The sequence below is a fragment of the Girardinichthys multiradiatus genome, chromosome 23, assembly GCF_021462225.1.
Source record: "Girardinichthys multiradiatus isolate DD_20200921_A chromosome 23, DD_fGirMul_XY1, whole genome shotgun sequence".
Classification (NCBI taxonomy): domain Eukaryota; kingdom Metazoa; phylum Chordata; class Actinopteri; order Cyprinodontiformes; family Goodeidae; genus Girardinichthys; species Girardinichthys multiradiatus.
In genome coordinates, this window is record NC_061815.1 from 30,380,060 (window position 1) to 30,402,514 (window position 22,455).

General features: G+C 42.4%; 2 protein-coding genes across 2 annotated transcripts; one reads left to right on the forward strand and one right to left on the reverse strand.

Annotated features, from left to right (window-relative positions):
• Positions 1-1,536: 1,536 nt before the first annotated feature.
• si:ch211-168f7.5 lies at positions 1,537-17,241 on the reverse strand. Its single transcript, XM_047352638.1, has 4 exons — positions 14,827-17,241; positions 5,362-5,581; positions 4,731-4,979; positions 1,537-4,290 (listed from the first exon to the last, which is right to left on the reverse strand). The coding sequence occupies exons 1-4, from the start codon at positions 15,064-15,066 to the stop codon at positions 1,748-1,750; spliced, it is 3,252 nt and encodes a 1,083-aa protein (XP_047208594.1). The 5' UTR covers positions 15,067-17,241; the 3' UTR covers positions 1,537-1,747.
• Positions 17,242-19,106: 1,865 nt separating this feature from the next.
• map1lc3cl (microtubule-associated protein 1 light chain 3 gamma, like) lies at positions 19,107-20,642 on the forward strand. The gene is made up of 4 exons (XM_047354101.1): positions 19,107-19,382; positions 19,490-19,545; positions 19,633-19,739; positions 19,819-20,642. The coding sequence occupies exons 1-4, from the start codon at positions 19,325-19,327 to the stop codon at positions 20,003-20,005; spliced, it is 408 nt and encodes a 135-aa protein (XP_047210057.1). The 5' UTR covers positions 19,107-19,324; the 3' UTR covers positions 20,006-20,642.
• Positions 20,643-22,455: the final 1,813 nt, after the last annotated feature.

The window sequence follows — 22,455 nt, forward strand, 5'->3', positions numbered from 1 at the left end:
AAATGTTTTTACAGGGTTTCTGCATGGTCCTCAACAAAATAATCAAAATACCGTGTCAAAAGTCTAAAATATGTTCAGATTTTACATAACATGTCCTAAATCACATTGCGTTTTAAATTTGTAAGCCTTTCATTACTTCTTTCATTTTTTTTTATGAGCAAGTTTCATGTCCCTGAAACTGAGTTCTTGCATGTCCAGATCAACATGTTCTTATTAAATTATCCACTGCAATGTCCTTTGCCATAGTAATTTGTGTATTTGACGAGATTTGGCCTGAAAAACTGGGATTTTAATGGTTAAACCTTGTCTCCAGTAACGGTCATGAGGTGTACAATGAGGAGATGACGTTGTGTAACCTCGGTGTAAAAGCACCAAGTTGAGATTCTATAGTGGGTCATGGGGGAGCTGGTGTCTATCTCCAGCAGTCTACGGGCGAGAGGCGGGGTACCCCCTGGACAGGTCGCCAATCCATCGCAGGGCAACACAGAGACACACAGGAGGAACAACCACGCACACACTCATTGGCACCTACAGGCAATTTAGAGACCAATTAACCTAACAGTCATGTTTTTTGGACTGTGGGAGGAAGCCAGAGTACCCAGTGAGAACCCACGCATGCACGGGGAGAACATGCAACTCCAGAAAGACCCCCAGCCAGGAGTCAAACCCAGGACCTTATTGCTACAAAGCAACAGTGCTACCAACTACGCCACCGTGCAGCCCACCTCATCCTTTTACAGAATATTCATCTCAGAAAAGATTTAAAACTGTCTTTATTTTCCCATAATGAAAACCAGTTTTAACAAACTCACTGCTGGCATATTTTTATTTTATTTTTTACCTCTAACAATTGCTTTAAAATTGATGTAACTAAAGGATCTTTTATTTCATGCTTTACTTTTTTAAGTTGATTACATTTTCTGACATTAAGGAAGTCCATTGTTTTTAGCCACTAAGCATAACAATAATTAAGACTTTACATGCATGCCAACTGGTTGATTGAGACTGATGTCAGTAAAAGTGTGTTTTTATTCTATTATTATTCTATTCTCAGCAACAAGATCAGGATCCTGGTTTGCTTTGTTTAGCCAAGTTTAATAAATCAATTAAATGCAGATTTTGATGATTTTAAGTAAAAGTCACTGGATATGTGTGGTCATATCTACTATGTAACTAAAAAGAAAGCAAAAAACATGATTATTAAAGGACCAACACTCTGTGTTTTTACAAACATTGTAAATCTTATTTATCTCAAAGAGGAAGTTAAAAATATTTTCAGTAATATGGGCCTTTTTTCTCCACTGAGTACTCAGAGGTTTGATTTTCCTCAAATTTTCAGCGTGAAATTATGCTGCTGCTGCAATAAAAGACCTTTTCCTCACCGTTACCAGGGGTCCCAACAAAAATCTTTACTCATCCAAAAAAACACTGAGTTTCAAAGTCTCCAAATTGGGTTTTACTAGTATTTTGTCACTTTCCCTTTAGCGTTCTGACAATATCAAAGGTGGCGATATTGATTGGCTAGAAAGAAGGCTGTCAGCAGTGAAGATTTTTAATGGCAGGTTGGAAAGACTTAATGCGCCAGAGAGGATCCCCCATGTAGCTGCTACTGGCAGTACCAGAGATCAGATTAATCAGTTCACCTTTAAGAAAACAAAATTAGGTAGCACTTCCTTTTACATCAGATATAATACTAAGCACAACTGGTGTTTTGAATGTAGCGTGAGGTTTGTTTGCTGTACAAGTGTCACTTCTTGGATGGCTTTCGTTTGAGACTCAGGGACCTCATGGAGCCGAATACTTTCCTCCCCAGATCCCTCAGCGACCGGGAGCGCTGCAAGGGCATCCGTGGAGGAGGGGAAGGGGAAAATGAGGGTGAGGACAGAGGGGAGAGCGACAAGCAGCTGCCCTCTAGGCTCTGAGAGCGAGAGAGGTTGAAGAGGCTGGCGGTGGAGGACAGCCGCTTGTCCTCTTCCTTGGCTCTCAGCAGTCTGACGCCTTCGTCTCTGCTCGTCCCCATGCTGCCCTGTGTCACATCGAAGGAGGAAACCCAGTGTCCCCTTTTTGCCAGCTCCTCCCGGTGGTTTCGAGGCACAAGCAGGCCCTGGGACTCGCTTCTGAACAGAGCCCTCCTGGAAAGCCTGAGGCTTGAGCTGCGCCTCTCCCCGTCCTCTTTTCCTCTCGATCTAGAGAAGATGGGGGAGTGATCTACTTTCGGCTTCCTGTCGGCACCACCGGAGGAACCCTTGGCTCGTCGGTGGTCCCTCCTCCAGCTTTCAATGCTCCCCCTACTCCAGCCATATCCATACTCGGCTCTGTCCATCTCCTCCTTTTCACTCTCAGACCCTTTCCCCCAGAGGCGTCCCTCAAAACCCCTCCAGAGCTTGCCGGAGGACTTCCTGGGCGTCTGGGTTGCCGATCGCACCTTCTCCCCATCCTCGGCCCAAACAGAGCTGTAGTCCTCTCTCTTGGCGTAGCTGCTCACAGTAGCAGCCCTAACCAACTTATGGGAGGAATGTTTCCCTCTGTAGAGCCCGTCTTTCTCCACCTTTTTCCACCTGCTGCCACACTCACCTTCTCCTCCACTATGTCGGAGCGATCCACCTCTTGGTTGGATTCCTCGTTGCTCCCAAGAGGAGGTTCGGTTGTTGTGCGGCAGGGAGCACTGGAAGGGCGAATCCCGTCGGAAAACCGAGAGCGGGGTGGCCCCCATCGGGGATGGCTTGAGGGGGCGTGGTGGAGAGTGAGCCCTTGGAGTGGGGTGCGAAGCAGGGGAGGAGGCTGTAGAGGAGGGAATATCAGATGGCGAATGGATGTGCTGGTAGTGGCATTGTGAGGAGTAGTGAGGAGGAGGGATGTGGATAGACTGGTATGGGTGTATGGGGCTGTTGGAGTGCGAGAGAGGAGGGGTGAGGCTGGACGGAGACTGAGGAGAGTGAGTGACGCTAAGGGAGAGCTGGATGGGCCTCTGAGGGGTGCCCTCCGTAAGCCTGCTGTAGTCGTGAATTGAATCCCTCTGCGGTGTCAGATGAGCTTTACTGTGGCCCCTCACCCCACCTGCAGAATCTGTTTGGAAGCAGTCTATATCCAGTTCCACACCCTGCTCCATCAGGCCGACCACTACAGCCCGAGACAGACCAGAGAGGCGGGAGATCTCCCCCACCATGGGGGAGTCTTCGCTCAGTTTGGGACTAGGGCAGGAGTCTTGGATTAAGCTGCTGCGTTGAGAACCAGGAGCTGATCCTGTATTTGACACAAACACCGGCTGTCCTACCTCGGGCGGAGCACCGGTGCTCCAATCTAACGAACGACAGAAAGAAGACGACCCAAACCCAGGACTGGCTCCAGAGCTCGGTGGAACTTCCAGGGAACTGCGGTGGCTCAGGCTGCTCGGACAAGTTGAGATCCGAGAACGAGACCTGACTCCTGGGGTGGGCGTGGCAGAGGACAGAGAAGTGAAAGAGGCAGCTGAAGCTGTGTTTAAGTCACTCTTTATGGCTCCACAGTTGCTGTTTTTGGGTGTGTCGACGAGTCCGCGGCTAGAGTTTAACCCAGGAGCCAGGTTCAAGTTGAGGTTGAGATGCAGATTGATGCTCAAGTCTTCTCCGGTTGCTGAAGGAAGGTTACCCAGGTTAATTGAATTCCTGGTGCCCTTTTTACCGGTAGCGCTGAGGCTGACTCTGGCTGAGTTTCCCAGCAGGGACTTACAGGGAGTGATGCTGCCTCCTGACTGGGAGGAGGGTGTATTACGGCTCTCAAAGGCAGACAGAGATTGGGTGGAGCCATGACTTTTCCCAGAAGTGCAAATAGGTCTTTGTGGGACTGGACCAGGAGCAGCAGCTGACATGAGATCAGAGGTGGAAGGATTTACCCGTTTGTGGTACTGGTGGGCCAACAGAGTGATGTACTGCTCCAGGTGGCTGACAGAAGCTAGAGTGGGAAGCTCTTGAGGCTGGAGAGGAGCAGCGGCTTCAGGGTTTGCTTCTACCACCTCAATGTCCTGGGCTTCTTCAGAAGTTGTGGAGGTTGACTGTTCTTGGTTCAGCGAGGTAAAGAGGGGGCTCTGGAGGGCGACGGCGTGCAGTGGGCTTGGATAAGAGTAGACTTCTTTCGTTCGACGAGACACCAAGTCTGTGCAGTAGCAGAGGTCCAACCGGGGCTTTAAATGCACAGATGAGGGGGATGAAGAGGGATTAAGAAGGGGGATGATAAAGGAAACCAGTGAGTCGCCGACCACCTTACAAAGGTCAGACAGAAAGCTGAGACCAGTGGCATCGTGGTCCTCTGCAGCTGTAAAAACAAGAAGAAAAACATTGATAAATATTCATTTTATGGTTTTCTGTTAAGTGATCCAGGTTATGTCAATCCCTAAGCTTGCAATTTGTGTTCAGTGCCTTCTGATTATGTCACATTACAAAGAACTTCCATGTAGCTTATTGGGAATTTATGTGGAAGACCATTAATATAAAATGACATAAAAGATTTTTCAGAGAGAAAAATCTGAAAACGTGACTTCACTTTCCTGTGATGCCCCTAATATAAAATCCAGTGCAACTTAATATCTTCAGAAGCCTCCTATCTAGCAAACAGAGTCTACCTGTGTTTAATCTAAAATCAAATTATGAATCATTTTCCTTTCCACCTACAAGATACACGTTACTTTGTGTTGGTCTATCACATAAAAAAGTCAAGGAGTATGAATACTTTTGCAAGTCCCTGTAAGAGTTCACCTGGATCTTCTGAAGCTGGTGCAGGTGGTTCTTCTTTTGGTTCAGTGTCCTCTTGGCCGTTATCCATCGCAGGCTGCTGCATCTGCACGGCACCTTCTGACCACAGGATGTCAGTGTTGTAAGCAGAAGCAGGAACCTGCTCCCACGGTTTTGGGGGTCTGGCAGGGGTCACTGGTCCAACAATGGCAGCCTCACTCGACACGGAGTAGCTTGAGTCTGACAGAGAGCTCCCACTCACTGAGTAGAAACCTTAAAAATAGAAAAACAGTCAGTTTTAACCGTGTAGGTTTTATACAAAGTGTCTTTGACAATTCCTTAGTAAAGAGACATCACCTATAGAAACTCAAACTTCCAGGAGAAGGGTGTGCACTGACTGTTTAACAAAGAAGTGTAAGAATACCAGTTTTTATGACTTTTTAAAGGACCAGGGCACGGACGCATTGTGAAAAAGACTGCAGCGAAAAAAGTAGAAACTGAACAAGTCATACAAGTCACTCAGAGTTCAAGTAAACAACCGTAAAAAAGATTGTGGTTAATCTTTAATGGGGAAATCTCTCACTTATATCAGAAGGTGACAAACTGTTGGTCATTATCTCCCATTTCGCCATGTGTTTTCTGGGTGTGTATTTACCTGAACTAGGTCTGGAGTCGCTATCCAGGTTGACCAAGCCGCCGGAGTCCGGAGTTGGAGGGGAGAGCAGGTCGGAGGAGGCGTCCCAGGACAGAGTGGACCACCGGGAGTTACAACCCCTGCCAGATGAGGACTGGACAGTCACATCCCCCGAGTTACTGAGACACTCCTCTGGGCTACTGTGACAGACTGACCCCATTATGTTTGAGGGGGAGGCAGCCTGAAAAAACAAAACAACAAAATGAGATTAGTTACTTTGAAGGAGCCCGGCTTGTAATCTTTTAAAGTGGTCCTAATCAATAGTTGTTCAGGCTTTGTGATAGCATTTCAAAGTTTTCTTTAGACCTTTTCCTGCTTTTTCACTAATTTTCTTACCCAAACCATGACAGTATATTGTGCAACGTTTACTCAGGAAATTGAAGAAAGCTGAGGAGCAGAGGGCAAAAGTAGAAGTGTGAGACCCGAGGCTTTTAGTACAAACTTACACCCAGAATAAAGCAGGTAAACTCTAAATAAAAGAAGTTTCCAATTGCTTCTCTCCCATTTAGACACTGGAAATGGCCTCAAGATTCCTTCAAATTTCAAGAAACAACCTTTTACTAATATCTGTGCAGGACAGTTTTTCCAATAGAGATCATGCTTTTTGACAAACGAACTCAGCCAGAGCTGCACAATCACATTCATAACCAACTTAAACAAGAACACTGCAAATACACCAAAATAAATTTGTGTAACATCTATCTGGGTGGACTCTTTGTTTTGCTCTCTATCAGTGTCAAGATCATTGGACGTGTCCTTTTTTACCCAGGAAAACTGGTTTAAACATGTCCCCACATTTACCTGTTTGGCTTCCTTCTCCCCACACATTAAAAGTCACCTCTCTTTAACGAAATAAGGTACTTTTCCCACAGTACTCCAAATCCCCAATAAAATTCAGCACAGAGTTAAATGAAATGCAGTCCCTTGCAAAAGTATGGATCCCTGAAACAGTTTTATATTTTGTCAAATAACAAACTTGTCTGTTGTCATCTAATGTGTTTTATTGGGCTTTTATGTGATGAAGCAAGACAATGCAGTGCATAATTATAATCAGACACATTTACTCTTATACAGAAGAGTGGGAAAAAAAAGCCATCAGTGAAAGAAAGCCATAAGAAGTGAAGTCCCATGTGAAGTTTACCAGAAACCATGTAGGGGACACAGCAAATATGTGGAAGAAGGAGCTCTCGTCTGATATGAATTGTGACAGCAATCTAACACTGTGTATCTGTCAGAACACGTTATCTTAAAACACAGTGGTAACAGTGTCATGCTCAGGGGATGCTGTTGGGAGTTGATGGGGAGGCAGATGGAGATTGCCAAAAGTGATGGATCCCACCACCGAATCAATGAACTCAATCACTTTCATGGCTGCAGGTGTATAAAGTTTGGTGTAGAGAAAGTTGACTTGCCTGCACAGTCCTGAGCTCAACCTTCTTGAACACTTTTGGGATGAATTAGAGCGGAGGCTAATTCACGTAACTATGAACACACTCCTAAACTGTGTGGAAGATGTTTACAGAATAGTTAAAGTTGCAATTGTTGGCAACGGTGGGTCCATCAACAAATAGGACCTCATAGATTAAGAATAGGATGTCATCAAAGTTCATGTACATGTAAAAGTAGACAGACAAGAACTTTTGGCAATGTAGTGTAACTGCAGGGGAAAGCTGAAAGAAAATCTGCTAGACGCTGCAGAAGGTTAAGACTGGGTCTGAGGTTCAGCTTCCAGTAGGACAACAACCATAAGCATGCATCCAGAGATACAATGAATGGTTTAGATTAAAGCATACCCATGTGTTAGAAGGGCCTAGTCAAAGTCCAAACCTAAATCCAACTGAGAATATGCGACAAGACTTTACCTTTGGTGTTGAATACAAATGTATGATGGAGAGCTTTTTTTAGCTATCAATTTGTAAAAAGAATTGGAAACCAAGTATCATCTGCTTTCCTCTATTTTTGTGGGTCTATAATGTAAAATCTTTATAAAATACACTGAAGAAGTTTAAGGGCTATAAAAACTATTACGAGACACAGCATATGTTTAAAAGTGCCTGTTAAAACACATTTCCTGACTGGCAGTATGAAACTAAAGGGTGATCCTTACATTTGGCAAAACTGGTTCCAATTGTCTCCAGTCTCACATACTTCAACAAATGGGTGAAAATAGTTACATTATATTGATACAACAGAAATCCAACTAGTTTCTGCCTTATTTTAAGGCGTTACTAGAAAAACAGCTAAACATCGCTGGGTTTAAATTAAATCCTACGCTATTTTATAAGCTCAAGTCTTCCACTTTGTGCATGTCTTTTACAGATCAGATACGCACAGATCTGTGTGAGGAGATGTATGACCATGTTTCCAATGAGGTCACTCCACTCTTACCAGAACAAGTAGGAATAACAGCTGTGAGGTTAGCAAAGTGCCTCCATTTACCAGATTAGTAATAGCTCACTAGAGTAACGCCCCCCCTCTCCAGTTCCCCTCCAAATCCCCAACCCATCCCTCCAAGAGACCAGTCAGGAGCGCTGGGATGAGTCTGGTCGAGCCCAAACAAGAGGAACACTGTGAGTGGTAACTGAGGAAACAATACAGGTAGTGACTCACTGCTGGGATGACAGGAGAGGAGGGGTGGGTGGGGGGCTTCAGAAGATAATGAGAGAGGACAGATGATGTAACAAAGAGCATTTGGAGGGGCAGAAGGGAAGGAGGAGGGGATGGACAGGAAAAAGTGGGTGAAAGAATGTCCGACTGATCCAGCTCCGGTTTATCCCCCTTTCCTCTTATCACCCTGCTAGCAGGTCCTGTGTTCTTTATTTCCCCTCCTGTGAGTCGTGGGTGAGTGGGTGACCAAAACAAGTGTGAGGGATATAAAAAAGAGAAGGATAACGGAGTGAGTCACTGAGTGAGTGAAGGCAGTGGAGGGAGGGAAGGAGCGGTTGCCGGGCGAGGAGAGAAGGGCATCTTGAAGGACCCCCACCTCCCCCACGCTCCCTTCGACAAATAATCCCCACCACCATCTCACCCACTTCTATAATATCCTTAGAGCCCGCTGCCCCCTACTCACCATAGCTACAGCTCTCTAACTCTTGCTCGCTTCTCCTCCCACACAGACTCCAAGCAGCACAACAGGCCCAGCGAAATATTTAACTCATCCTCAGCCTGGATTTACAATTCCCTCCTATCTGTGCCATAAAAGCACATTCTGCGTTGCTTTAACTCAAGTTTTCTCTTTCTGTCAGTTTTAATGAAGTAACCCATTAAATGCCAAAACATCTGCACAAATCCATCTCCTCGTTGCCTTCTGACATCATAATGCATTGCACATTACAGGGTATAATCTTGCACAGTGATCAAATTATAAGAGGCAGACAGCAGAGAAATAGGAGGTCAGCTCAGAGCTCTGTAATATGATATTACTTCATGAGGGAGGAGCACAGCTCCCCTTTGGAGCAATTTGCAGAGAATGTGCGGGTCGATTGGACAATAAAGCAGCTGCACATGCAATACACCTCTTCCTAACAGGTGCATGACGTCACCAGCGGCACAGGCTTGAAGAAGAATGATCACAATGATGATGCAGGACGTAGCGAGGCTTTTTGGTGAGAAATGTTTACAGCTTCCACGCAGAACGTTATTTATTGTTTCATGCATTATTTATGTTGGATTGGAATATAAAGGCAGCCCACGCTGCATATCTTTGTTTTGGACTGGAGACGGAGAACCTGCAAACATCAACGTTTAAGACTTCTTCTGTGAGCTGCAGGGAGACCCCCCACCTCCCCGGAGGCAAAAAATAAGAAACAAAAGAAGCATCACTCTACAAGTCAGGGTAATGGTCCTCCATGTAAGGGGATGCTTTCCAATTCCTGGTTTTAGAGATACAAAACTTGCAATAGGATCACACAAAACACCCCAGAAACATCTTGTTAGGGTTTTATCTCACGATTATCCCTATAACTGGTTTGTTGTCTATCTGAAATGATTATTGTTCGGGCCATAAAACATTAAAAGAAGCTGTCAAAATCAGTCAGTTTGTCATTTTCTACTGATTCTTACATAGTGGGTCGCAGGGAAGCTGATGCCTATCTCCAGCAGTCTATGGGCGGGAGGCAGGATACATCCTGGACAGGTCGCCAGTCCATTGCAGGGCAACACAGATACACAACCATGCACACACTCATTCACGCCTAAGGGCAATTTAGAGAAAACATGCAAACTCCACATAGAAAGACCACTGGGGGGAAATCAAACCCAGGACCTTCTTGCTGCAAGGCAACAGTGCTACCAACTGCGCCACCGTGCAGCCCGCCATCAAAATATTTGCTATAAATTCATAAATATTCAGTATATTACATCTAAAAATGAAAACTCCCTTGATGATAGTTACAATAATTTATGTAGACAAAGTCAAAAATCCGTAAACAAAATTAATAAAAGCAAGCAAGCATGAGGCAGCTGGCAATGTGGCCAAAACTTGTCGAAGAATATCGAGGTTACGCATAATCAGATTGTCTTTTACTCATAAGGGCTTAACAGCACTACAGTAATGTAGCTGTTAAAACAGTATTCTTATATGCTACTCAAACTCTAGAAGCACATTACTTACATGACCAGGGCACGCCCTCAACAAGAGCAGGGTGAGTGGTTTTTGTAAGAATTTCTGTTGACCGTCATTTTTGGGACAGTCAAATTTTCAGCCTTAACTACAAGCGATGTGGTTCATTGTTTTCATTTTAAAATAAATATGGAGAACGCAGGTTTGACTCAGCATGGATCATTGGACGCAAACGCAGAACAAAACCCATTCAGCCGGCAGCAGCATTATTTGTGGATGGAAGTCGCTACAAATGTTTTGTATTGATAGGAGACACATAAAAACTATATAACCATACAATGAATTTACTTTTCCTGTATCAAGGATCTATGGCAGGGGTGTCCAAAGTCAGTCCTCGAGGTCCGGTGTTAAAGCAGTGAAACATCTAAAACATGTAGGACACCGGCCCTCGAGGACTGACTTTGAACACCCCTGATCTCTGGGGAAACTATGACTTCAACCTTTTGCCTCTGCATTGCCTCTCAGTGGCCACTCATATTTCCTTAAAAGAGCTTTTGTTTTTACAACGAAAGACAGTCATGAATGGAATTCATGCTCTGCTGCACTTTGTCATCATTCATATGTGGTTATTCCCTTTTAAAGAGGAGTGCTTCCTAAGGCTTATTTTGTGCCACTAAAATGCATTTTTGAAATACTGCATATTGGAAACCATGCAAAAAACTGATTTATTTGTTTCTTATTTTCAAGGTTTTTAGGTGTTCTGCTTCTAAAATACAATATATTATCTTTAAAATGAGTAAATATCTTATAGGTGAATCACATCCCTTTCCCCACATGCAAATTAAGAGACACTGCAGCATGTTCCCTTCATCTACCACTTCTTTCCTCTGTGTTAACATTTATTTTTGCCCACAGAACAGCAATAATGAGGATTGCATCTCGGCCTTGACACCCATTTAGAAGCCAAAAGGGTTGCTCTCGAGTTTCAAGCTGGTGTCAAATGAGAAAAAGATTCAATAGATAAAAGCATGTTTGAGTCATAAAACACTTGTTCTGCCTTCGTCTAGTCTTGATCTGGAACAAAATTGACTTTTCTTGAAGGCCTATGCTAAAACAAAATGCTGGGGTAAATTTATTTAATTGAAAACCACAGATTACAATATACAGTAAATGTTAGTGACAAATATGCTACTGCTACACTTCAGTTCTCCTAAATCTCAGATGTTTTTTTTCACTAATTACAGTCTTCTCTTGCAACAGTTACAGCACTGTTTTCATTCCCGTTTATGCAGAAGTTGAATGTAGGAAGAGGGCCAGTCAGGGCAAAGGGCAGAGAGCCAGCCTGCTCAGCCCAACCGGCAGCTCCCCTTCAGAGGTGAGAATGAGTGCTGCTGCCTGGCCTCCCAACAGGATCTCTCTGCAACACGGGTGGTGGTGGGGTGGGGGTGAGACAGAGAAGATGTTGGTTGGTGGAAAGTGAGGCAGGCTGCACAGAAACAAGGAAACAAGCTTCCATCCAGATACCCACACTCATATTGCAATTTTCGTCATTGCACTTTTCAGAAATCAGGCCTCAAGTGCTTCCTCGGTCCTGCAGATATTAACAGATATGATTTTATCTTAATATAGCAGATATAAGCAGCACTCTGCAGAAGAGAGCTCAGCTGTAGCCTTGTTTACATGTATCAGTACTCTCCAGGCTGCTGACTAATGTGACTCACAGTGTAATAACAGTTTGTTCAAAGTGACCGTGATGAAGTATCAGCTGCTCGAAGTAACAGTGATCTGTTATTTATTGTAGCCACCAGCGGCTGCTTTCATATCTAAAAAGAAAAACCTGCAAACACAGTACAGACCAGTAATGTCATTGCTTCATCAGATCTGGAGATAATCCAGAGATAATCCATGACAAACTGATCCACCACATCCACTACAGTATAACTGTATCCCTCTGAAGTTCAGCCACAAAGAATACAGCTCTGTACGTACCATGCAGCAATCCTAATGGTGAATTTTGTTATAAACACGAATATACCTGCAAGGAAATCTTTACATAGAACTCGGTCATCTTATATAATGGAAAGTTCATGCCCCCCCCCGAATTTAATGTCACAACAACAACAGAAAAGGTGAATTTTCATGACGGATTAATCTGCCTAAGCTGCAGCTAAAAAGTGTTAGGATTTTTGCTTGAAACGTGTCCTGGGAAATGATCGATTGCTGGAAACAATCCAGAGGATTTTCCACCAGAGGAAGCAGTGCAACAATACGCTTTCTGTGCAACGCTGTGAATTAATAGCAAAAATCAATCTGTTAAAGCTTTTTTTTCAAGACATCTCCGCGTTTAAAAGAAGAATATTACAGCAAAAAAGAAAATTCTGTTTTATAATAAGGCAGTAAATCAAGTAGAAATGAGTTTTATTTACTGATACTGATTGTTTTCTATTGCCAAAAGTCAATCATTTTCTTTGAACTACAACATATGAGGAAAACCTGCAATTGTCACATTGCTGCCGAATGCCGTGATGATCAGTTGCAATTAACCCACATGTTCCAATCACTCTCCATGACCTTTAGCATCTGTCACTAAAATCTATACCAAGTGTGGGCATACAGGGCAGCGAAAGTTCATCCAACTGACCAAATGCATTTTATGCATGCAGAGTGTGAATGCATGGTACTTGTAATATAAACAGATTAACAGAAATTTCATTTAAGCACTCCTTTGTGACTGCAAAACTGATATACTGGTTCGATATATTGCAGATTTTAATATCTACCTATTTATCCTATTTATTGCTTAAGAATAAAAATTAGATTAAGACTTTTTTTTTTATATTAAATCCTTAAATTAATTCTCATCCAATCAAAAATCTAAAATTTGGAACACATTTAATGATTTTAAGATTTTACTAACTACATGTCCATCCTTAATAAACTGAAAACTGAAACTGAAGGAGAAGTTTTCCTGCAGTGCCTCAAAAATCCACCTTCATCTTCCCATCATCAACAATTTTGATGTCTGTATGACTTTACAGGTTAAGATTTGTTTTACGTAAATTTATAATTTACTATAGCAGCTTCAAGAATAGGATGGACAGAACCAGTTCACCTGTATTACATGTCAATCGTCAGTAGTCTCATTCTCGACACGAAAACAGCAGGATTCCCATTTCAGGTCAAGGTTTGGAAGAAAAGGGGAGATGTTTTCACATTTTAACATGTTTTATGTGATAGATCAACAAGAAAATAGTGCAAGATTATGAAGTGTAAGTATTATGAAACATGATTTTAAATATTGTTGCAGAACCAAATCTAAAAAGTGTAGTTTGTATTTGTCCACAGCCACCTGCACTATAATATCCCTAACTAAAATCCAGGGCAAACAACTGCCTTCAGAAAACACCCTAAGTAATAAATAGAGTCAATCTGTGTGTAATTCAATCTCAGTATAAATCCAGCTATTCTATGAATGTTTCAGAGGTTTGTTCATCATCAGAGCATCACGACATAGCAGAGGTCAAGGAGAAAGATGTGGAGAAGCTGAAAGCGGGGTCTGGTTATAAAACATCCAAAGCTTTGAACATCTCACTGAGTACTGTTTAGCTAGTCATATGAAAATGGAAACAGTCTGGCACAGCGGGAAACCTACAAAGACATTGCTGTGCACCTAGACTAATTTAGCCTTCATAGAGTATCGAGTAGAAAGCCAATGCTGAAAGAAAGACTTAACGAGTCCTTTTTGCAGTTTTCCACAAGCCATTTAGGAGACACAACAGACACGTAGAAAAAGATGCCCATGTCAGATTAGACCAGAAAGTAACTTTTTGCAGTATGCAAAATGATATGTGAGCACAAAAACTAACGCCGCACATCCCCATGCTGAAGCATGGTGGTGGCTAAGTCATGCAGTGGGGATACTTTTTTTCTCAGCAGGGACAGATAAGCTGCTCAGAGTTGGTGGGCATATGGATGAAGATGAATGAGACTCTTTGGGCAACATGCAAAATAATATATATGTACAAAAAGTAGCACTGCACATTGTCCCGAACACACAATCGGCCTTGGAGAAACATGGTGGTGGCAACATCATGATGTGGGGATGCTTTTCTACAGCAAGCTCAGGAAGATGGATAGGACTAAATACAGAGAAATCCTGGAAGAAAACCTGTTAGAAGCTATTTTGTAAAAAAAGAATGGGCAACAGTTCAGGTTTTACACATGCAGGGCTGGTAGAGACGCAGCGTAATGTGGTTCTACAAAGTATAGACTCAGGCGGGCTGAATACAAATGCACTACACACGTTCAAGACTTTTTTTTAAATCCGTGCTTCTTTTTCCCTTCAACTTTAGAGTTATGCATTACTTTTTTGAGATCCTTGGTTATAATGTGACACAATGTGAAAAAGTTCGAGGGTATGAATACTTTTGCAAAGCACTGGGAATGTTTAAAAGCAGTTTTAGCTCATTAAAACCATTAAAATCAACAATTTTAAATTTGTTGAGTAATGGATCTGTCCCTCGTTCAGCCACTTTAGTCATTAGATTCAAGCAATGTGTCAAAGTGGGCTTTAGATGGGACAGAGCAGCTTTCTGGCTCTCGACCTTGAGGCAGACTGGAGCTGGTTCTGGTTCCCCTGACCTAAATGACATTTGCTCCATGTGACTGCTGCTCAATATAACCAGGATGAGCTTTGGCTCAGTCTCAATCAACCGGGTCTACTGAGCTCCAGGCGCAGCCTAAAATCTGCCCAGTGAGCCGCAGAAGGACAGGCTCGTTGGCAGATCACCACCAAACCGCATTCATATTTAATAACCTCGTCATGTCGATATCCGGGCAATGAGCTGACAGACGCACTAACTGACCTGTTGCCTGCGGGATGTCGCAGAGCCACGCTCTGTATCCGAGGCGGCGCTCTCCGCCTCCTCCGCCCGCGGTTCCCCGGGCGCTCGCTGCCTCAGTGCGGCGTCCACCATCTCCAGGTGTTTGCGCCGAAGCAACTCCAACTCCAGCACCCCCGCCAGCGTCGCTTTGAGCCGCTCTCCGATGCGGACCCGCTCGGTGCCCGACCAGAGCGAGTTCACGCAGCCGCGGCGGGCGGCCATCCTGGGCGAAGGCGGCGGATCCGGTGCGCACCTCTGAACACAGTCCAGCTACTGCGCGACGGAAATGAGGGTCTGGACTGGGTTTAAGGTGCAGCTCCAAGTAGAGCCACGCAAGTCCGGACAAGCGATGTTAACATAGCTTTAATTAACTGAAACGTAACCCTGTCCATCTGTGCAGAGCCGTGGAGCTTGCAGCTTCATGCAGCTCTCTCTCTCTGACTAGAATCAGTCGATCCAAACCATCAGCTATTATCCCTCACATCGGTCCCAGGCTTGACTTTCCTTTGACATCCTCCAGTTTTCCTGTCAGTCCACTGGGCTCCGTGCTCTGCGTCCCAAATGAGACAATGCAACAGACGAAGAGAGGACATACATGTGGGAGCAGGCGGCGGAGAGGAGGAGCCACTGATCCGGACCTGCGCACGGATTGGACGGACAGGATATTCGAATGAACCCACAGAAAGTCCAACCCTAGTGTGCAGGAATTTGTCCTCTTGGATCTTGCGCACACTGTCCTTAAGTTTAATTTTTTATTTATTACAAACAACATTGTGAACTGTTTGTAGCAATTCTTTTCATTCAGGTCGCTTCACTATTTTTCTTGAATTTAGTAGCCCTAAAATATACTAATGACTTGGCAATAAACCCCCTCCCGGGTTATCAGGGGTGGAGTCGACCTGACAACTGCACTTTCTGTACCCGTAATAGTCAAACAAAGTGTTCATCCACGATCTTTTTGTATTATACAGCGCCTTGAGAAAGAAATCCTATTTGTCACGTTGCAACTAAAACCTTCATACTTTCTATTAGGATGTTATGCAATAGACCAACACAACTTAGTGCATAGCTGTGGAGTCAAAAGGAATATAGCAGGTTTTCTGAAAAGTGTGGCTGTTATGTTTTGATGGAAAATGGAAAGACGGCAAAGTACGGGACACCTGTACCATAAATATACAAAGACATGGCCACCTAACCTGCTGGCTATGCAAAGAGCGTATTAATCAAATAATTCATCAAGAGGAGCTCCAGAGAGCCACAGTTCAGGTGGGAGAATTCATTGAAAGGAAAACTATCAGACACAAGGTTCACAAATCTGGTCTTCATGAAGAAGACAGTCATTATTGAAAGAAAGCCATAAGTCCTGTGTGCAGTTTGCCACAAGCCTTGTGAGGGATACAGCTTTGGTCAAATGAAACTAAAACCTAAGGTTTTGGTTTAGAGGCAAAATGCTTTGAGAGATAAATAACACTGATTGTCACCTTGAAAACATAATCCCCCTCCATGCAAAACAGTGATGGCTGCATCATGCTGTGGGCATGCTATCCTTCAATTGGCAGGGAAACTATATAGACAGAGTAGACAGACGAACCTAAGTGCAACCTTAGAAGAAATGTAACCAACCAGCTAGAAATTAAGGAAAATGTAAACACACAATTATTTTAGGATTTTATATTTTAATAGTTCGATTTAAAATTGTAACTACATGACAAACCCATTCAAAGTTGTGCTGCTGTGACCTCATGGTGCTGCAGACCTGAGCCCCGAGCATTAGTGTCTCCTTACTGTCGTGAATAAGGAGCAAGCCAAGCTAATTCAGCAGAAACATTACACAATTAGCAGTATGAACATCAAATTATTTTTTAAACAGAGAGACTAACACTTTAGTTGTTGATTCAACTGTCCTGGAGTTGTTTATGACAATGTTTGCTGTTTTTTCCCATGTGGCAACAATTAAGACAAATAAATGTTGTAAGTCTTGTGATCTGTAGGTTTAGAGTTCGTGTTGCTGAAAAAGATCCCTTAATATTGGCAATGAAGAGGAACCGTGATAAAATTGAGTCCAAATGCTGCCAGTGTTCGAAGAGCAGCGTTTATTATCCCACACTTACTGGAAACGTTACCCCTTGCACTCCTGACCCCTAGTGGTCAGTGTGGGAAAAGCTGGACAAAGTTTGGCAAAGTTTCCAATAAATTTACTGTTTTTTCTAAAATATTTTTATTTCTATTTTATTTCCTTTAATACAGCATAACTGTTTCGAAAATCCACAGCTCCTTTTTTTAGTGTGTGAAAACGTTCATCACGGATTATACATTTCTTTCTCATCACATGTTTCAAGTTGGTTTTAAAAAAAAAAAAATCAAATTACCCCGAGCTGGCTGACAGTATTAGGTAAGCTTTATTTAAAAACAAAAGTGCAGATGAGTCACACAGCAATCAGTCTGCTGTGGGATCGAAAACGGACACAGCTCAGAGAGGATGATAAGTGGGGAACTGCTTATCTGGACAACATCCACAGTACAGCCCTGAAAGTAATTTCTAACATGTAATAACTTTATGTTTCATTGTTATCAGTTCATGTGATGGACAAACGACTGGGTGACAGGCATCAGCCTCCCAGCGACCCTGCAAGGATAGGCGGACACAGACAATGGATGGATGGACCTGTTTCATTTAACGTTTCTGACTTTGGATAGCTGGGAATCTGCAGGCAGCTAACCTAACAGCATCTGTATTTGAATTGTACACTATTATTTTTTTAATTCACAGGAAAATGGGTTTCTTGGGCGCTTTAAATGTTTAATTTAAGAGAATAAGAGGATTATTCTATATTTATTTTGTGAGTTAGGATAAAAGTGAAGCAAATTTGTGCAGAGAAACCTAATATACCATTTAAACCAGCAGAGGGCGGTGTTCATTCATAACAGAGCTTCTGATTAGATTTCTGCCTAATACCATCGAATAGTAGCACTCTGTCAAATGACTGTAGTTTCTCTAAAATAATACATGTCAATATGAAGCCACATTAACAAGCACTAAATGCAAATACACGAATGAAGCTTTATCTGATGGGAACATTTGAGCTTCTGTTCGATTATTTTGTAAACAGACTGCTAGATGAGTCTCAGATACCACAAGTAACACAAGAGTTTCTGACTTAACCAGCAGATAGATGTTTGGATTGATAATTTTCCATGAAAGGTGAAATACAAATCTGAGTAACACATTGTCCAATATCCATTTTCTATACCTGCTTCTTCCATACAGGGATGCGGTGCAGCTGATGCTGATGATCAGTAAGGTGTGTGGTTCAGTTTGCTCAGATGCTCTTAAATAAAACCCAGTAACCAGCTGCTCTCAGAAGTCACCCACTTATATAATGGAGTCCGCCTACGATTAATTTATTCTTAAAGTAAATAAACAATAAATAAATAAACACAACTTTTCTATAAACACCTCAAAGGCTTGTTAAAAAGTATTAGTGAACAAACGACATCATGAAGACCAAGGAACACAGCAGGCAGGTATCTCAAGGGGCAATGTTTAATTAATCATCTGAAAAAACAAAGAGTATGGTTCAACCCCAAACCTGGTAACTTTAGAGGAGCTACAGCTCAGGGGGAGTATCTTCTTGACAGACTGCAAAAATACTTGTTATGGCTTTCTTCTTTCTACTTATTGAAAACTAGAGAAGAAAGCCATAACAGGTGTTGTTTACAGCCTGCCACAAGCCTATAGAGGACACAGCAAACATGTGGAAGAAGGTGCCTTGGTGAAACTTAGTGGTGGCATCGTGTAGTATGGATACTTTTCTTCAACAGGAGCAGTGAAGCTGGTTGGTGTGTTGATAAGAGGATGGATGGAGCTAAACACAGGTCACCCTGTAGAAGACAACATGTTAAAGGCAGCAAACCACTTAAGACGGGATCAGAGGTTCACCTTCAAGCAGGACAAAGTCCCTAAATATACAGACAGAGCTACAATGGATTAGTTTAGATTGAGGCATATTCATGTAGTAGAATAGCCTAGTCAAAGTATAGACCTACAGCCAATTGAGACCTTTTGAGACCCATTGATTTGACTTGAAAATTGGTGTGGCTGTTACACAGGGAGGTTAAAGGTCATGAGTTATCAGCTTCAGTGTAGTCAGGCTGGTCTCGGGAAGTTTTTACTGTGATTTTTGGGGACGTTCAGGGAGTTTTTATGGTAGTGTCATCATGTTGGACTGGCCTAATTACAGAGCATTCTTCTTGTTGTCTGCCTGAAAAGCAGTTTTAAAGTCTCAAGCAGATGTGAGAATGTTCCCTTGCAGGACCATGTGAATCTCAACCGTCCCTGCGTTTTCACCCTGCCCACCGTGACAAGGACCTCGTCTTTGGACTCCTACCAGCTCTGCTATATAAAACCCCAGCAGTCACTGCAGCTCGCTGAAGTTTACTGACTTCCAGGCGAAACTGTCCCAAACGACGACAACCAAACATGGCCCCTTTTGAAAAATCTATGGAGATGATGCCCTTCAAGCAGAGGAAATGCCTCGGTAAGACTTTCTGAGATGTGTTGCATTGTTTGTAACATCAAACTCTGCTATCAGTGCTTAGATGATAGTTCAAATTATGTAGAATATTTTTCCTCATTTGTATTCAGCAACGAGAAAAGATGAAGTGTGCAATATTCGGTCTAAATTCCCCAACAAGTTGCCTGTAAGTTGAAATTTCCTACATCAATCTTTCATAAATCCATGAATATTCGGTTCTTTATTTATGACTATTAGTTGTTTTTGCGCTCAGGTCATTGTTGAACGTTACATCAGGGAGAGGACCCTCCCTCTGCTGGACAAAACAAAATTTCTGGTTCCTTTTGAGCTCACTTTGGGTCAGTTCCTCTGCCTTCTCAGGTAAATCTTCTCCTCACCTCTTAGACTCTCTTAACAAACTCACCCCTCTGACGTCTGACCTTTTTGTCTCTTCTCTCAGAAATAAGATTGCTTTGGACCAGACCCAGACTGTGTTCCTCCTGGTGGCAGAGAGGAGCATGTCTTGCATGTCCTCCAGCATGGGGGAGATCTATTCTCGCTTCAGAGATGCTGATGGCTTCCTGTACATCACCTACGCCTCTCAAGAGGTTTTTGGAGCGCCTCCGTCAGCCGACACGCTCCTTTGATGAGCCAGAGAGAGATTTAAATAATGAACTGAAACTTTGCTGATAATCAAACAGGAGAAAAGGACAAACTGAGCCAAATGAGAAGCATTTTTAAAATTCAGCACTCTTGCTCCAAACTGCACATCTGCCTACATAAATAACCTCCTCTGGGCTTTCAAAGACTTAATGTCCAACCTCCTCTTTGCTGAGAATAGAGGACAACATGCGCCCTGATGAAGACTCCAAAGTAAGACTTGTACTTAATATAGACAAACATTTTGTTTTAATTGAAAGATCTCTATTTTCAATTTTTACCCATTTTCAAATTGTGTAAAATGATGGTTCTTGTGTTTTTGTTGTTGTTGAAAGCTTTAAAATGCATGCTCTTGCATCAAACACACTGCTGCATGGTCAGCGCATTATGAATTCATCTCAAGCCATCTCCACCAGAAGAAACTATTTTAGCTGGTACCCTACTTGGCACTTATTTCCTATTTCTTTTCCTTTTTTATTTAAAAAAGCTTTTTTCCCCTCAAAGAATATGAACCCCTCCCACAGACTCGGTATTAAACACAGAAGCGTTGTTAGATGTCGGTTTGTGCTGTTCTAATGTGTTCTGGGTCCAAAGCACAAAACAATATATCCCTATTTTATCCTATTTGCTCTGTGTCTTCTTTATTTGGATTCTCACCATTACATTTTTTGCTGGGTTTATTGAGTTTCACACAATACCTGCTTTTGTAGCATTTGCTTGTAAAGATATTCAAAGATTGATACAAATGTTGCAGCAAATTTCTCTAAAGGGTTGAGTGAAAGATAGTAAAAAGAAGAAAACAGAAAACTGCTAAGTTTTCTTTTATTATTGGTCTGAACTAAATGTACGATTATAACACATGAAAGAAAAGAACATGTTCTGTAGAATCTTTGAAGGGGAAATAATTTTGGGTAAAACAAATGAAGGGATTACAAGATTATCTTTTTTTAAATAGGTTTAATGCAAAGATGTGAAGACCATATGCTGTGTGTGATAAACAAATCACACAAGGACAATTTAAATTACTCAATGTGGTTTCTCCAGATTTAACACAAAATTAGTCTTTTTTCTTTTTCTGACTAATGTAGTCAAAACGTTATTCAGCTGCCTCATGACAAGCATCTTCAGTGCTCAGTAGAGCAACATTTTGCTGGAATGACCTTCAGCAAACATGATTCATGAGGAATCTTAGCCCACTCCTCATGAGTAAAGGCCTCCAGTTCAATAATATTTTTGTGCTGGTGTGATGCTACTGCCTTTTGAAATACCACCAGACATTTTCCAAGGTGGTTGAGTCAGGCAACTAATATGCTGTTTTAAAAGCTTCTTCTGAGCCTTGATGAACTCTGAGCTATGTTCAGGATAATTGTCCTGATTGATGGTCCCATTGAATCTATAATTTATCTTCTTCATGGGCAGCATGATATTTTCTCACAGGTTATCCTGATACTTGATTGAGTCCATAGCCATGCTTTCCTTTAGGTGTTTTGTTCTCTTCAGTGTCTGATTCATTCTTTCTCCAACAGACACCCAAGTGATCCATTGACTCAGAAAGTGCCAGATTTGATTCATCCCTCTACAGAAGAGAATTTCTTACCCTCTTTGGGTTATTTAGATAGCTTTGAGGGAATTGGAGCTGATCTTGTTGTGCATTTGGGTCTTTGGTGGTGTACATGTTGGAGTTAAAGCATGGAGCCTTTGAAAGCGCCTCACTGTGAAAACATAAACCTCAAGTGCTGCAGTTAGCTGAGGTGTTGACCTGCTGCCTCCTCCTAAGGAATCTGTCTGCACCTGTCTAATAGCTACCTCCTCTTTCTACAGCAAGGTGGTGTAGCCACTGTTCCTTTAACTTTAAATTGGGAAACTCCGGAAAGCTTCTGAGAGTAGGCCTATCTCTAGGAACATTCAGGATCTGTGCAATCATTTCTATCCTTTTCCTGGATGTTGCAAGGCACCGATTCTCTGAACGATTTGGACAATTCTCTTGACTTATCTATATTTCCAACATGCAATGAAACATTACTGTCCAGGTATTTATGGAGTTGTATATTAAGCACACCTGATTGGACTAATGTAGCAACGTATCAGGTGAGACAGGGACCATACTTGTTTTACAAACATGTGCTCTAATGAAGGATTATATTCAGGGGATTGAATAATTTTGAGACTGCATTAGACAAAGAACAATTTTGAGTTAAATACAGAGAAAGTTGTGGTAATATTCATTTTATTCAACTACTTAAAGTGTTCTTTTGTAATTAGTTTATTGCAAAAACCTGAAATGTTTGGATTTTTGCCAATAAACCTAATTTGCACTTGAAGGTTGAATAATTTTAGGTTCAGCTGAATGCATCAAACCACATGTTCTCAACCCTTATCTGATTTTGATTAAACTATGAAAGGTATAGCAAAATACATGGTTTTGGCTGATGCAGTT

Bases quoted from the DNA above. Each gene is read 5' to 3' on its own strand.
- si:ch211-168f7.5 (XM_047352638.1), bottom strand. From the start codon at position 15,066: ATGGCCGCCCGCCGCGGCTGCGTGAACTCGCTCTGGTCGGGCACCGAG. The intron at 5,582-14,826 runs GTCAGTTAGTGC...TTGTTTTTTCAG, and splicing joins CGACATCCCGCAGGCAACAG to GCTGCCTCCCCCTCAAACAT. The intron at 4,291-4,730 runs GTGAACTCTTAC...TTGTTTTTACAG, and splicing joins ACCAGCTTCAGAAGATCCAG to CTGCAGAGGACCACGATGCC.
- map1lc3cl (XM_047354101.1), top strand. From the start codon at position 19,325: ATGGCCCCTTTTGAAAAATCTATGGAGATGATGCCCTTCAAGCAGAGG. The intron at 19,383-19,489 runs GTAAGACTTTCT...ATTTGTATTCAG, and splicing joins CAAGCAGAGGAAATGCCTCG to CAACGAGAAAAGATGAAGTG. The intron at 19,546-19,632 runs GTAAGTTGAAAT...TTTTGCGCTCAG, and splicing joins AATTCCCCAACAAGTTGCCT to GTCATTGTTGAACGTTACAT.